This window comes from Callorhinchus milii, unplaced genomic scaffold, assembly GCF_018977255.1.
Source record: "Callorhinchus milii isolate IMCB2004 unplaced genomic scaffold, IMCB_Cmil_1.0 Scaffold6, whole genome shotgun sequence".
In the NCBI taxonomy this organism is placed as follows: Eukaryota; Metazoa; Chordata; class Chondrichthyes; order Chimaeriformes; family Callorhinchidae; genus Callorhinchus; species Callorhinchus milii.
Window position 1 is genome coordinate 26,105,706 of NW_024704747.1, and position 15,321 is coordinate 26,121,026.

General features: G+C 36.1%; 1 protein-coding gene across 4 annotated transcripts in view; it reads right to left on the minus strand.

Annotated features, from left to right (window-relative positions):
* Positions 1 to 639: 639 nt before the first annotated feature.
* LOC103176470 (juxtaposed with another zinc finger protein 1) overlaps positions 640 to 15,321 on the minus strand; it is a 36,462-nt gene continuing 21,780 nt past the window's right edge. For all 4 annotated transcript variants that reach the window (XM_007890035.2, XM_007890036.2, XM_042336565.1 and 1 more), the window contains 4 exons: positions 13,314 to 13,386; positions 7,870 to 8,066; positions 4,080 to 4,249; positions 640 to 1,230 (listed from right to left, as the gene is read on the minus strand). In XM_007890035.2, the coding sequence (XP_007888226.1) occupies positions 1,054 to 1,230; positions 4,080 to 4,249; positions 7,870 to 8,066; positions 13,314 to 13,386 (617 nt within the window). In that variant the 3' untranslated portion in view covers positions 640 to 1,053. The remainder of the gene's footprint in view (positions 1,231 to 4,079; positions 4,250 to 7,869; positions 8,067 to 13,313; positions 13,387 to 15,321) is intronic.

The window sequence follows — 15,321 nt, forward strand, 5'->3', positions numbered from 1 at the left end:
CACACAGAAGCACATGGTGTAAATGCTTCTTTAATTAAATACACCTAATGGTTTAACAAGACGAAGAATTACATGCGTCTCAAATAATGATGTACATCTGCACAATTTTCCACTTTCAAGAACTAAGACCAATCATTGACAGCTCAAAACAATGTCAGAATTAGATTAAATCAGCCTAATAATTGGATTCTGATACGTGGAAATATTACTGCATCCTACATAACCATGCTTCAAATTTAGAATTATTCATTTAAAGCTTTTAGACATTACAGGTTTCAAAAATATGGGAAGAGTTAATAATAAAAGTAATTTTGGACCAGCAACTTCTTCATGGTAGCCTTCTGTGCCACTCAGGGAATCGGTTTGGAAGTGTATCTAGCTGCAAAGTAAGATTACGGCTTTTTCTCACTCCCCACCACCTTAACCTTTAACCATTCTATCATAACACTGCACTCCATCTAGTGGTCTAATCAAGAAATTGTCCTGGAGCATTTTTCGTTCAACTTGGCTGCTAATCGCTAAATTCCAGTGGCAAATACAGTTTGCCCTCACTAGGAATACTTGAAATGGCAACAGGTTCCGAAATTGCAATGCCACAACATCCAAAGCATACCAACACTCAAGTTTAAAGCAAGGCGTTGATGTAAAATACAACTTAAGTTTTTTTTCTCTAACAATTCTTTGATACAATAAAAATAAAACTATTGTATAGTCAATTTTTAAGTATTGACATAAAATTGCATGATATAACGCAATGATGAAAAAGTGCTTTGTGGAAGCACTGAAATCATTTAAAGTTCTTTCCCTAGAATTCAAAAGTGATCAATATTTAAAATATCTAATTTATTAGCAGCGTTTGATTGCCATCATGGGAAACACAATTTTCCAAATAAAACAAGACTTCACAGAAAAAAAATCATTCAAAAAAAGGCAATATGGAAAAACAAATCCCAGTATCAAGACCTGTAACAGTAAATCTTGAGAAAGAATTCTCTTCATTGACGAACACTCAAGTCTATAATTACCAGTTCAGTTATGTGCAGGAGATACCCCTCACAACTGCATCTTCCTAAGCATGTCCACTGATACCGGTGGGTGGAAGTTGATGGTATGATGACGAAGTCCATGGGCAGTTTTGTAGCTTTTTCCACAACGGCACTTGAAAGGCTTTCGAACACGGGTTTGAGTGCGATGACCATTCTTGGCGTGGTACTTAATCCCGTTCACATTCTAACAGAAATAGAGAATGCTTAGAATTACCTCAGTGAATGTTCTCAAGTTATACATTTCTAAAATAGATTTTTTAAAATTGTATTGTGTAACCTTTCCAAGAGAAACACAGCAATTAAGTACTTGAATTTAGATACTGCTATTGCATTAAAATTGAAGGTTATTACAATGCCATTAAGGAGCTGAAATTTCTGTACCGCCTTGGTTTTCACTGGAGATATTATGGGGTTGAATGATGTGGCTGTTGTAATTTAGAATTTGGCATTTCAAACATCTGCTCATTTTACATTTTAAAACCATAGGCAAATAGTGTATATAGCTTTCAGAGACTTCTATTAATTACAAGTTTACAACAAAAGGCTTTTACGATTCTAGGGCTATAAAGCTCCATTACAGGCCTAAACACTGATTAAGTAGAAGCTACCAGTACTGCGAATTCACTCAAGTATGCTTTAAAATAACCAAGTAGACTGAATAAGAATTTAGTTGATCTATTTTGATGTTGCTTTAATAAGACTGTAAATCTGTCTGAAAGTTGATGTTGGTGTACACCTAAACTATTAAGGTTTCAAAATTCACATGTGTAACATTTTCCTTTCCCATTCCAAAAGACATGTTAATGTTTAAGACCTTACGTCATCTTTCAGCACTTAACACACATTGGAGCAATGTTCACCTACTTACATCATTAGTTGGAATTTAAAACATTAGATTCCAACAAAGTATGAATCTGGGTTATTGCCTTAAAAGCTACATTAACAGTAATTTTCAGACTTCATAACTTGATACACAATTGAATCTACTCCATTTATTTAAATGGATAAATAGTTTTCTGTATCATTCTTTCTAGGTATGTTTTGTGTTGAACATATTTAACGAGCAGTAACCCTGTCAACTCTACAACACAGGGTTCTAATAGATTTAACTGCAATGGTGGGTGGGCTAAGCTTTACCCTGTAATTGTCATTAAATACTTGGAATTCTAAGCACCCCTTAACAATTATACTGTCAAGGAACCAGACAAGAAGATCAACTTTCTCTGCTGTCCAGTGAGGTGTTCCAATTAACAAAGATGCAAAGAAAAATGGAAGAGGTTCTGATTTCCTTACTCTCGTACAAAACTATATATTTAGACATGAACAGGAAAGCAGTACAGGTTAATTTGGAAATTAATTCAGAAAAAGTTTAACAAAATATCAATCAAGAATATTAGTGATTAAATGTCCGAGTAAGAGTGCTGAATTTACATCACTAGATAAAATACAAAATTTGGGCACGATAGAGATTTTTTTCTAACTTGTTTAGATGAAGTCAATTGTTCAAGTACACTACATTCAGTTGGTATTACGAAATGGGAACAATCCAATAAGAGCCAGTTGAAGCTTCTGATACCCACAAGGTTTAAATCACTTTTGGCTTTTAAACACAGACAAAAATCACAGTGTTCATTTGTGTTGCAACTAGTTATAGACAGCCACTGTCAACAGACTCAAGCTCACATCAAGAATGGGTGTAACAGCATTTCTAACATCAAAGTATCACTGTTCCAAATTCCCTGATATCATACATTTTTTTTTACAAATTTTATAAAGCTTATAAAATCTGTAAAACTTGTATACAAAATATAGTACAAATATAGTTCCAAATATTCATTGACATGCATTAACATGGGTATTAAACTCTTTTCACAGTACCAAATAAGTTCAAACTATTGGTTACATAACAAAATTCAGATGAATACCAGCAAAAATGGGATATGCAACTACTACAATTTAAAAAATTTAGAAACAGCTGTCACCACTTAGAAGTTGAACAGCCAGTGGCTGTTAAGCAGAGGATGGCGGAGGGGGAGTGGGGGGAGGGGAGTAGACAGAATAACTGTAAAACTCTGATCCAAGCACCAGATCATTAAAATGGAAATGATGTCTTGGTTAGTTTCAGTGCTGCATGTCGTCTTGCTTAAATGTTTATACTGATAAGGTGTCAAAACACGGAGGTAACCTTTGTTCATGTAAAATATTAATTCAGCGTTCAATCAAGATGAATTGGAATTAAAATTTGGAGAAATCAGCATTCAAAATAGTTAACCGCTTCCTCCACGTTTAGACATCAAAATAGATTTTCAGATCTGCCTGTATTGACTCTAGCTCAGTCAAAACTTGCCAGATTCCTAATGCCGAAAATCTGCTAAGTTAGTTAAGTCAAAATCCATACAACTATTTCCTTCTCAGTCACATAATAGCAGCTCATCAAAAGAGTGCAGGTTCGCCTTGCTTTATCCCCTACAGAGGATCTGGTTTAGGCTTCCGTCTATACCATTACCCTTTATTTGTTGTTCCCTCCATCCTACCAGGCATTCCAAAGACTATTAATCTGCCGAGTCTGCCTGCTCTTTCAATAATGATGTTTGAGCAATTCAGCTGGACGGCTCTTGTGCATCAGACATGAAGCCAGAAAGATTCCAGAACAACACAGAATAGCTTTGTTATACTGGTAATTAAGACAGGACTGACATTCAAACAAGACCAGGACAGGATGTGGCAAATTACTGTATTCTTTGTGTGAAAAGCTGCTCCCACTACGGTTTGTCTGGCCTCCGGGGAACTCATCATCTTCACTAACAGTCAGAATGGGATTTTGTACCCTCTATTCCCTCAACAAACTTCACTCTAATACACATTTCTGATCCATGGCAATACTTGGGACGAGAACTTGCTAATTTGTAAAGTTGTGAAAAATGAAACCTCAGAGCTCGATTTCTATTGCACATTGTGGAACGTCACCTTTTGTTTAAATGCATTTTTATTGACATCTCCAAGGACAGCTTGTTCACTGGACGCAACACATACCTTGTACCTCTTTTTACAGCCAGGTACAGGGCAAGCAAATGGCTTCTCATCATCCCCATTCAAGCACATTGAGCTTAGAATAGTCTCGGAGCTGATAGCACTTTCTGTTGTCCATGATTCGTCACTGTCGGAATCCTCACATTCGATTTCCTCTTCATCTAATTCACTGCCTGGAAATCAAGAGAAAAAAAAAACAAGGGCAATGATGTAGGCACATTGAAGAGGTTTAAGATGATTTTTTTTTCAAAAAAAAAAGGATCTATATTTAGATAAATTGCTTTAATCCAAGAATCTTGTCCGATTCTCTCCTTTGCCTCTCCTTTGAAGCCATTATAGATAAATAGCATTCAAGACGACTCTCTCCGCTCATAGCAAACACACTTGTGTTTTCAACTGCCAAAGGCAGCCTGGGTAATTAGCCATTACAGTTCTGTCACAGAGGGTTCCACAGTCAATACAGAGATAATTTGGGCAATGGTGAATGACAGTGCTGTCCAGACTTTTGGGATGATCAAGGACACATCCAGCTGTACCAGACATCTGTCAGGGCCATGAATCATTTCAACTAGCAGCACAGTAACCAAGCAGCTGAAGCAAGAGCAAACATTCAACAAGCGCCACACACAGGAAAGAGAAATCCACAGTGAAGCGCAAGAGAAAAAAAAACGGTGAAACGCGAAAAAAAAAAGAAGCAGCAAACGATCTCTCCCCCCCACCCCCAAAAAAAATTTAGCACCGATTTTCACGTAAAACTGGAAAATTATCTACCGTCTTACAAAAGGTCAACAGAAACTAAAAAGTGCCAAATGTTAAGAGATGAAACCATCATCACATCTTCCACCTAAAATAGTTTCAATCTATTAAAGAAATAATAACCAAATTATCTGGAAAATCACCATTCTAAAGAACTTGTTACATACATTTCATAAAACTTTAGCATTTGATATTTCTGGACTTTAGTTATAACCAGTAAATAAATACTGGACACAATTGTAGTTTCTGTTTCATGCAATTGCTGATCCATGCAAGGTGCAAGCACTAAAAACAATTGTAAACCACTCATTTCACATCGTCCACGTATAATTCAGTTATGCGTGGATTGGAAAAGCATTGTTGCAAACAGTTTGCATCTAACTCACAAATTCATGCAGAATAAGCTTCATTAATATCTTATTGGTGGCCTAGTGTAGTAGAGTGTTAATACCAGTCAAATATGGAACTGAATCATCATCTTGTTCAGTCACAGAACTGTGCAAAGTGTCTGGTAACATTCCTCTTAATTAAACAACACATAGGGGCTCTTCCCGTTTTGCATATTCTAATGGTAGAACATTGATACTCATTATTTTCAGGCTTCAAACGCTAAAATCGAGCAAGAATGCATCCATCATAAGAAGGCAAATGATAGCAAAATTTTCAGTGGCATCAGCAAATTTTACATTTATAAATTCTATAAGTGACTTTTATTGGGTCGAATCATTTTTAAACAAAATCATGAGTTTGATGCTTTGTTGCACCTCTTAGCAGCCTTACCTAATGACAGTAATTAACAATCTGCAATTAGTATCCACTTCAGAAGGCATTCAAATGTTAATTTGCTTTCACTAATGTGCTGCACAGCTGTGCAACAAGATGCATGCCATGAATTGTACATTAAACTGTAAGTCTGATCTTTTGGCTCAAATCTTGCCTGGCAACATCAGGCACAGTGTATAAAAGGAGAACTTTCTACCAATACAAAGTTCTGGAAATAAACTCAATATCTAATACAAACGGGGACGCATAGTTACTCTGTTACACAACTAGTACCATTTACGTAAAACAGCTTTTATTGAAGATAAATGAATCATGAACATGACTAGTTGCATTCAATTTATGAATCACACAATCTGCACAGCAGAAGTTACACTCTTCAGAAAATCTAACTTACTATAATCTTACAGTACCTCATGTACAGCTTTGCGTGCAAGCATTTGTGGCTGCAACTCTCAGCATGGCGATCAGATTACAGCCATATTAAACATCTGTAGAGCAACACCAGGTTACCCCCAGGGCTTCCATCTGCCCCACACAGTGCACCTCCCTCCTGAACACTTTAACACAACCTTGTGTGGGACCAAAATGGACTGCTTTAAATTATCAGATTATGTAAAACATATTTATTAAACTGCTCCCTTCATGCTTTGGCTGTTGTGATTAATCAAGGCAGGTATCTGCAGTTTACTGAGCAGTTAATCTTCACTTTCTTCAAAATTAGTTAGGAATTTGTTGCAATTTTATGTGGAGAAGGAAAATAGTATGTGTTTTGCTAATTTAAACGTGCGAGATTAAATTTAATTGTTTTACAACAAAGAAGTAGCCTAAGCATTATTCAACTCGGTTTCATTGTTTTAAAAAAAATGCAAAATACAAATTAAAAATTGTTGTAATAACTTTATAAAATCTTACATAAGAACATTTCCCATCAAGGGCAACATGATTGTTTCTAAGCAGTTACTTGATGCTGCAATTTTTGGAAATAGTGGTTATTACTAGGGATTAACCCTTAATAAAACATATAAAGCGGTATGTATTCAATTAAAAATAGTACAAACCGACATTCTTTTGTGGTGGTAAAACTCCATCTCCCTACACCCGATTAAAAATAACTCGTGAATGTCAGAAGCAAACTGGTAAAACAGTACAATTTACATAGCTGCTTACTTTTTGAAATACCATATAATGTCCTTTAAATTTAACTCCATAAGTTTTTGAGGGCTCATGTCCCTTTATAACAATAAGTCCCGTCAAAATAAGATATGGTCCTTAACATATTTATCCTTTTTCCAATTCCATCCGTTGTATTACATTTTGCTTCTCCATTTAATTGTTTATACTTTTGGCTTAGATCCTATACTGTCTCTTGCTTGGTTTCTCACTCTTTCTAGTTCCACGTTGGGTTTGTATACAGGGAGCATAGCCAATCTAGTAATTCTAAGCAGGCAAAAGTTAAAGGTCACCTAATGACCAGATTTCTGCCAGCATGCTTCAGGCGCCATTCATAGCAAGCCAGGGTAGTTATTCAGTCCAAATGACTTTAGTAACCAAAATAAAATCACTAGTGTGTCATAATTTATGGCTACATAGTGCTATACTGCTGGTAGAGTTCAGTCACATTGATTTGGTTTTGAGGGAATCAAAGGGAGTTTTGTAGTTTATAATAATAATCCTTGCATTTGATATAACGCTTTTCACATCTTCTCTACGTCCCAAAGCGCTTCACAGAATAAACTATAAAGTGAATTGACTATATTTGTGGGCGAATGCGGCAGCCAATTGCGCACAGCAGTGTCCCACAAACAGTCATGGATTGAAAATGACCAATTCATTATTGTTTTGTTTTTTGGAGGGATTATTATCAGGCGTGTGGAGTAAGGAAACTTGCCCAAGGTTTCGCCCTCTGCCTGGAAATGAACTCAGGTCTCTCACTTGCAAAGCGAGTGCTCTAACCACTGAGCTACAGGACTCCGCGAGTTTGCAACTTCTAATCAATTTTCGATATTTCAGGAGAGAACGGCACTTATTTAAACGGTAAATGTTAATTCTAGTGTAATACACACTGTGCACATTTCAAACTCAATTTACACATTGTTCAAATATATTCATCGCTATTGTATTGAGAGCTTGCATAAATCTGAAAGTAAAACAATAACCTAACACAAATTGCTAAAAACTGCAAGGTAATTACAGTTCCATGAACGTTTCAATTTACAGAAGCTTGGAGCATTTTTGTATAAGATTATATACCTACCAGTTGGTGTACCACTACAGGCAGAAGAGGATGGTGTAACGGGTGGGGTTCCAGGAAATGCTGAGCTTCCATTGCCAGGATGAGGTGATGCGGGCGTTCCCCCTCTTCCCACAGGGCTGGAAAGGGCTGGGATCAACTTGGCCTGATGCTTTTTTCTCATCTGTTCACGTTCACGCCGAGCAGCATCAGTCATAAACCTGTATTAGTTCCAGGAATGAACACCAAAACAAAATCATAAGGGGAATTAAAATGGAATGGCTTACTGAGCCTGCAGACTGGGCTGAAAATTCCCAAATAGCTAGTTCCTACTTGTTGCTGGTCACTTTAAATATCAAAGCATTTAATGCATCTACAAATGGAGGTTAAACATGAAAGATCTTATTACAAGCCTGTGGGGGTGCTTCTCGTGTTACTGGTTAGCTCTGTGGGGACCACTACTTTCAAGGCAAGATGAAACAAAACAAGTTCGAGAAACCCTCATGAGCTATGTTCAAAGGCACTGATAAGTTCTGACTGGATTAGCATTTATTGACTGTTTAAGATCGTTTTTCTTTCTTGCCGGACTACAGCTGCAGTAAAGATAACTGGCTCACAAAACATAACTACCAAAATTCAAACTACTGTAAATTGTTCTATGCTTAATGCTTAACTGAGGACTATTCGGTTTCTAATGACAAAGCAAATTAAATAATGTTCGGATCTTATGAAACAACTAGTTTGCTTTGAACTGAAGGTTAAGCTGCTAGATCCATGCACAAAAAACACTTATTAAGGGTTTATGCTGAGATAGCGTTTTTGTATTGATTTTATGATACACAGGTATTATGATTTATGGAGTGGCCGTGTCAGTTTAACAAGCTGAAGGACACACAATATCTTCAACATCATTAAAATTCAGAAGCCTCTAGAGCTAACTTGCTACACTGTCATGCACTATATTTGGACAGCAGAGGTCCTAGGCTTATGGAATATCACCATTTTCTACAAAACTTCTTTTNAAAAAAAGGCTTTGTTCTCAGTTTAAGAATACACAAGAGAGAGAGAAACACCACTTGTAACTGGGAAGCTCCCTTATCCTTGTGAATAATCAAAATAATTTAGGATTTTAATATCAGAAAATCAACCTGAATCGATAAAGGATCATTCAGAGACGTCTATGGATTTATCAAGAGAAATAACGATACAATATAGTTCAACCCCACTGTTTAACTGGCAATATTTCACTACCTATACATACTTCGTGGAATTACCAATATCTTAACAATCACTTGGACTATTTACTATTAGTGTGCGAAATGTACAGAAGTAGATTAGAAATAAATAATTAAAAAGTTAACTATCCTACTGATTGATGCCTCTTTACAAATATGACATAATTAAAAATATATAACTAATATTAGCTGGAAACAGCTGCAAGCCGAGATGGGCCTAATAGTTATATTACTTCCTTCTCCCCATCCGATTTTTCATCCAGAATATTACTAGCCCCTATAAAACTATGTTCAGCCTAAACCAATCACTTTCAAAAACTGCTCTATAATCCAACACTGATCCACAAATAATCACCAGGAGGCAGAACCTAAAAGTTATGAAAATCGAGCACCACCTATTGTATTTTATCCCGACACCTTGCTATTGTGTGGGCCTCCATCTAGTGGCCCAGACAAGTCGATGCATTTGAGCAAATGACTGTCAGAAGTCTCAAGTGAAGATCTAATTCACAAGTACAGACCGGGAATACTGCGGTGACATTTTTGCACTGAGCTTCGACAATTAACGCTGAATATTGTTTCCAATCGTGAATTTTGTTCAAACAAAATAATTCTACGAGAAGTATTCTAAGCTCAATCAATTCATTCAACAACGAAATCTATTTTGAGCAACAGATAAAATTTGATTTCAACTCAGAAATCCCACGTTGAGAAGGCTTCTATTTCTTTCAGCACAAATTGTAGCAAAACTTTTTTAAAAAGCATCTGTAGTTCAGAATGTCCACAAAGTTAACTCATATAAAATAGATTTGGAACTCATTAAACTGAATTTTTTTTTAGTAGTGTTTGCTAATTTATATTACACTTTAATATGTTAATCAGAGATTTTACAAGCGCTAATTGTCTTCTGTAGTTTTGTTGAAAAGGGGCCACAACCGCAGTTACTTCAACAGTTGGATAAATATCATCTATCTAGCATATTAACATTCTCTAAATGTTTAGTAAGATTTAAAATTCTAAACCATTGCTAAACAATGAGATTTTTTTTAAAAAAAATAGGCTTTACAGAAAACTCAGAAATGATGAAAGACCATTCCTAGACAGATTATTTTATAATATAAATTCTGAACTTTTGAAATATGTCAAATCAAAAAGGTGACTTATAGTAATATTACCCAATTGGCAGCTATCACTGGGTGAAGAGATTTAAAAAGGAAAAAATGTTGCACATCACCACTCCCACCAGACAGCCTGCGACAATATTGGTATCTCCTGCCAACTAGCAGAATTGACCACAACATAAATGCCAAGGTGTTCCTATGGAGTTCTGGCCAGCCTACCCATGTCTGAACACTAATTATGTGCATGCAAACCTCCATAAACCTTAATCCCATTGAGTATGTGTATGCTCCTCAGGTCCAACTGTGACTTGGCATACCTCAGCGGACAGCTGGAGACTGGGAAAATGGGAAAACTGGCTGCACTGGGTCTTACGACACAATTTGTTTCTGCAACTGGCAATAGCCAATTAAGACGGTCTCCATCCAGCTACAACTTTTTTTCAAAATTGCAAATTCTATCTTTCTGAAAAAGGTGTAAAACACGAAGTTCCAGGTAGATTGTGAAATGTCAAGCAAAATGATTATGAAAAAGCATACAAAAAAAATTGTGGAAATATAGAGCTTAAAGATTTTTCTTCAAAATAATAAGTGCCAATTTGATTCCACTGCTGCCCATTGTTTCAGAATTACAGCTATTTGCCAAAATACCAAATTAGCATTGTAAACATTGAAATCAGGCACCTCACAATTCAACCTATGGCCCAATTTTCCCTTTGATCTTAGCTTAATCTCAATTCATCAATAATGTACACTTATTATGGGATTCTGACAGCAAGCTACAGCTTTTGATAAATTATACATCTCAAGCTAGATTTAAAATTTGAAGCGCAAGTGCTAATTATCTATACAGGCCTAGTTAATAACGAGATTTCTTGTTGAGTATCCGATCACAGCATGGGTGTCATTTGTCAAGAATGTTCAAGTCTACCTTAGAGACCAGTTTCTGTAATTCTCCCAAGCCTACCATATGTAAAATTGGGATCTTTGTTTCTATAATAACCTTTTATTAGGGAACTGACATAATGATTAAGTTCACTGAAGACACATACAATGAATTAAGTGATTACCCTTGCTGCTTTAAACTACTCAGGATCGTAGCAAGACAAAATAATTAATATTGAATTTTAATTTGATGTGTTCCACATTTAAACCCCAATTTGCAAAGTACACCTGGAAAGCTGCCACTGTTTAAGCTGATGAAAGAAAGGTTCCTGCAGTTTGAAGTACCAGAGCACAGAAGGCACAATGCACCATAACTGCTTCTCTATGGAGCAAAGAATATTCAAGCAATAATGGAGAAGGTAATTACTAAACCCTAACTTTATAGTCTTGCCACAATATGCACACAGGTCTTCAAATCTTATTGCATCAGTGATCCTACTTTTTTTTTCACCTCCCTCCCACACTTCACATCTCATCCCAAAAATAAACTACACAAAAAAGCATACCAACTTGTTTGGGAACATAATCAAATTCTCTGTTCTATAATTTAATGTTAATATGAGGAAATAGTTAAGATGATTAAATCATTATTTTACAATTATTAATCCAACATGTTTTTTTCTGAATACTTAATTGAGATTTGTGGATACACTAGTCGAAATCAATAGCTTACAATCCAAATTCATCTTAGAATTTTTTTTAAAGAAGACTATTCACAAACCGATCTAATAAAGAAGATTAATTGACACAATAATTTAAAGAAGCGGGAAGTAATGCTAGTATGCAGGTCTCCCTAATAAATGGTTAACAACCAGCTTACCATGCACCATCCTTATTTTGGCAGCCATTATAATAAAATGTTTTAAAGGACATGTAAAGGACTTTTCTTTTAAAATTGACCATTATTAGTTTTTTAAATTAAATCAGTATACATCTCAGTGTCAAAGAGAGAGGTTAAGTAGCTAGTGTATGATGGTACAAAATTCCTGCTACAGTTAAGATTTGGATTCTCAACTATATTTCTCAACGTGGCAAGTGGGGCAAAAAAGGCAAGGTACCCCTCCCCAAGGGAAAAGGGCTCAGTGACAAGTTATCCAGAGTGGCCAGTTAGACATAGGTCCTCCTTGGACACAAGGGGGCGCTTTGACTGGTGTGAGTGCTTGGTGGAGGTGGGGTGCGCATGCTCAGAGGCCTCGTAGATGCTTCTGGTCTATTGGAGAGTTTTTCATCCTATCCAGTCAGAGGATAGAGCAGGCAGCCTTCCAATAGACCAGAGTCCTCTGCGATGTATCTGAGCAAAGCTCATCGAACCTCCACCAAGTACCCACACCAGTCACAGGTTAAGGCGAAAGGCTTCTTCGATGCAAGAAGAAGCTTCTTCTTATGGGACGAGATATCTGATCAAATTTACATATTAAGTGGATCTGGATTTCTCACAGAGGAGCACTCACTTGATTCTCAGCTGAATTTACAAACTAAAGTTCATTGGATTGAAAGTGACGGCTCTTCGAAAAGAAATTTTTCAATAAATATTGGAATATATTCCTATACTATAAAGGAGAATCTTATTCTGCCAGAAAATATACAGTCAATTCATTTTACAGTATTTTCTGTGAAGTGCTTTTAGACTTTTCAAAGATGTGATAAGATTTTTTTATCATCGTTATTATTATAAGATGGTCCACTGGGTCCAATAGCTCAGATAATGGGTTTTATGCAAAACTCTTCAGATGCTGTCATCGTTTTCTGTGTAAGGGGTTGTCACTTGCTGTATATGTCCCTCATGAAGTGATGTTAGCAATGCTTGCTGTGCAGAGTGTGCATGTGCAAGAAGTGAAGTGATTGGTGACCCCAAATCAACCATTTTTTAAGTATAGGAAGGCCAGTCAGTCAGCACCAGAAGCTGGGTGTACCACACTTTTCGTACTATGAGCAACACAACCATATACCAGGGAAGGGGCATTAGAACAGGTTTCTACTTCGAAGATCCACTTCCATTTACTTTCTTTAACCTACTTTGTCTCCCAAGCAAGGCATGACAAGGTATACATCAGTTCTACTTTTAGTATATTCACAAAGGTTTCTCAATAGTTTCCATTTTTAAAATGTTTCCCTTGTGGCCACATACACTTGAAAAATTCGAATTTATGATAAAATCTGAAACTTATACCTGTTGATATAACTTAATGCGATATATGATGGCTGCTGCTGTTCTTGCCTTTCCAAAACCTTGGGATCACTTTCTGTCAAAAGAACATACCACAAAACAATTAATTCATTAACTAGAATGTTTTTGTTGGGCAACCAAGTAGCTCATAATAATACGCCAATTTCAAGATTTGAATCGACTCATCGGTTCAGAAAATAATGAAATCATTTTACCTGGAGTTTACCTCCACACAATACAGTTATACTGATAAATGAAGACATTGAAAATCCACTTCCATGTAATTTTATTTCCTTTGACCTACATTGTAGCCAGTTGCTTTAACCAAATTTGTTACCTCGCTTACAAATTTGATTCAAATTAAAAACAAGCTACTTTCTGCAAGTGCATAATTTACCAAAGTGCAATTCCAAAGTAATCAATGGAAGATTTTTCAACTCCATTACGTTGAACATAAAGGTTAATCAACAAGAGTTACTGTTTTTTCTGTTCACTCCTAGGAGCAAAACTATAATTATAGAAATTACAACATAGGATGAAGCCAATTGTCCATCGAACCTAAACTGGTGCTAACTATTGTAATGAATGAAAGATTTGTTCATTCATCAGAAAGGGCAATTAGTCCCAACATCATAGGCAGTCTCGTAGCTCGCATGTTGGATTTTTAAACTCTCGATTTAGGTTGAAAGCTCAGGTCATTGAAATGGACACTCAATATCCCCAGTCTTGGTCTGGAGAAAATCAAAGAAAAATCTCACAGACAAATTTCTCCTGACATTGAACAGAATAGGTTGACCAAACAAGCTATATCCAGATAGACTACCTAGCCCTTTCACCAAAACATGTGACTGGGGGAGGAGGGGGGAAGAAACATTTAAAAGATAATTAATTTCTGTGCATATGAAAATGATACTCCATTCAAACAAGCCTTTTTTCAAAATGCAATACTTAATTCAAAACTTCCTAAATGCAAGCATGAATAAGAGTATTTAAGACACTTTTTTTTAGTTAAATTAGTTTTTTTAAAACTTGTTCTTAGTTGGAAACAGACATTTATACAAGTTCTACTTAGTAACAGACATACTTAACCATTTATGCTGAAGCTTAAAGCATATAATTTAGTAGCCCATGTACATAATGTTCCCTTAAAACTCCAAAGGGTGGTCTGTTGTCAATCAAAGTAGTCCTCAACCGAACAAAAGGACCACATATTATATTGACAGGATGTCAGTCAAAATATCCCCATGTGTACTTTGCACTGAATAGCCTAAAGTCCCAAATGTTCCTTGAAATTGGCTCCCTCGTTAAGGGTCCTGGCCAACAATCTTGCAAATGAAATTGGTCATTCACTTAATAGCTGTTTTATGGGACATTGCTGTGTGCCACAAAATAATCAATTTTCAGTAAATCTTATGAAGCTCTAGGATACTTCCTCCCAACTTGCAAGGTGCTATATCAAATGCAAGGATAATGTTAAAAAACGTTGTTTTAAAAATCTGGATTGCTTATTAAATGTTGACACAAAATGCAATTTAGATTTGGCACCACCCACCAAGAAGAAACATTTGTGTTTAGAATTTAGTCACTTACAAGACAAAAAGCATATTAACCTTCCTATAATAAATTGGTCACTTCAATCCACGACTGTTTGTGTGACACTGCTGTGCGCAATTTGTCTGCCGCATTTCGCCCACAAATATACAGTTAATTCACTTTACAGTATATTCTGTGAAGGGCTTTGAGACGTCTAGACGGCGTGAAAATCACTATATCAAATACAAGTATTATCATTATGTAAATAGTAAAGACTTGAAAAGGGAAATCAAGTATCACCCGGAAGTCGCCAAATAGCTGAAAGGATGTTTCCACTCATTGCCATTATTGGGCTAACATTATTCTTCAATGATTAGTCCAGCCAAACAATCGGCCAATGACAGCAGGCAAAGTTCAAATTGTAGTTGTAGCAGGAATACCACATTCTTTCTGCGTAAGTGGTAAGTTTCTTCAGTAA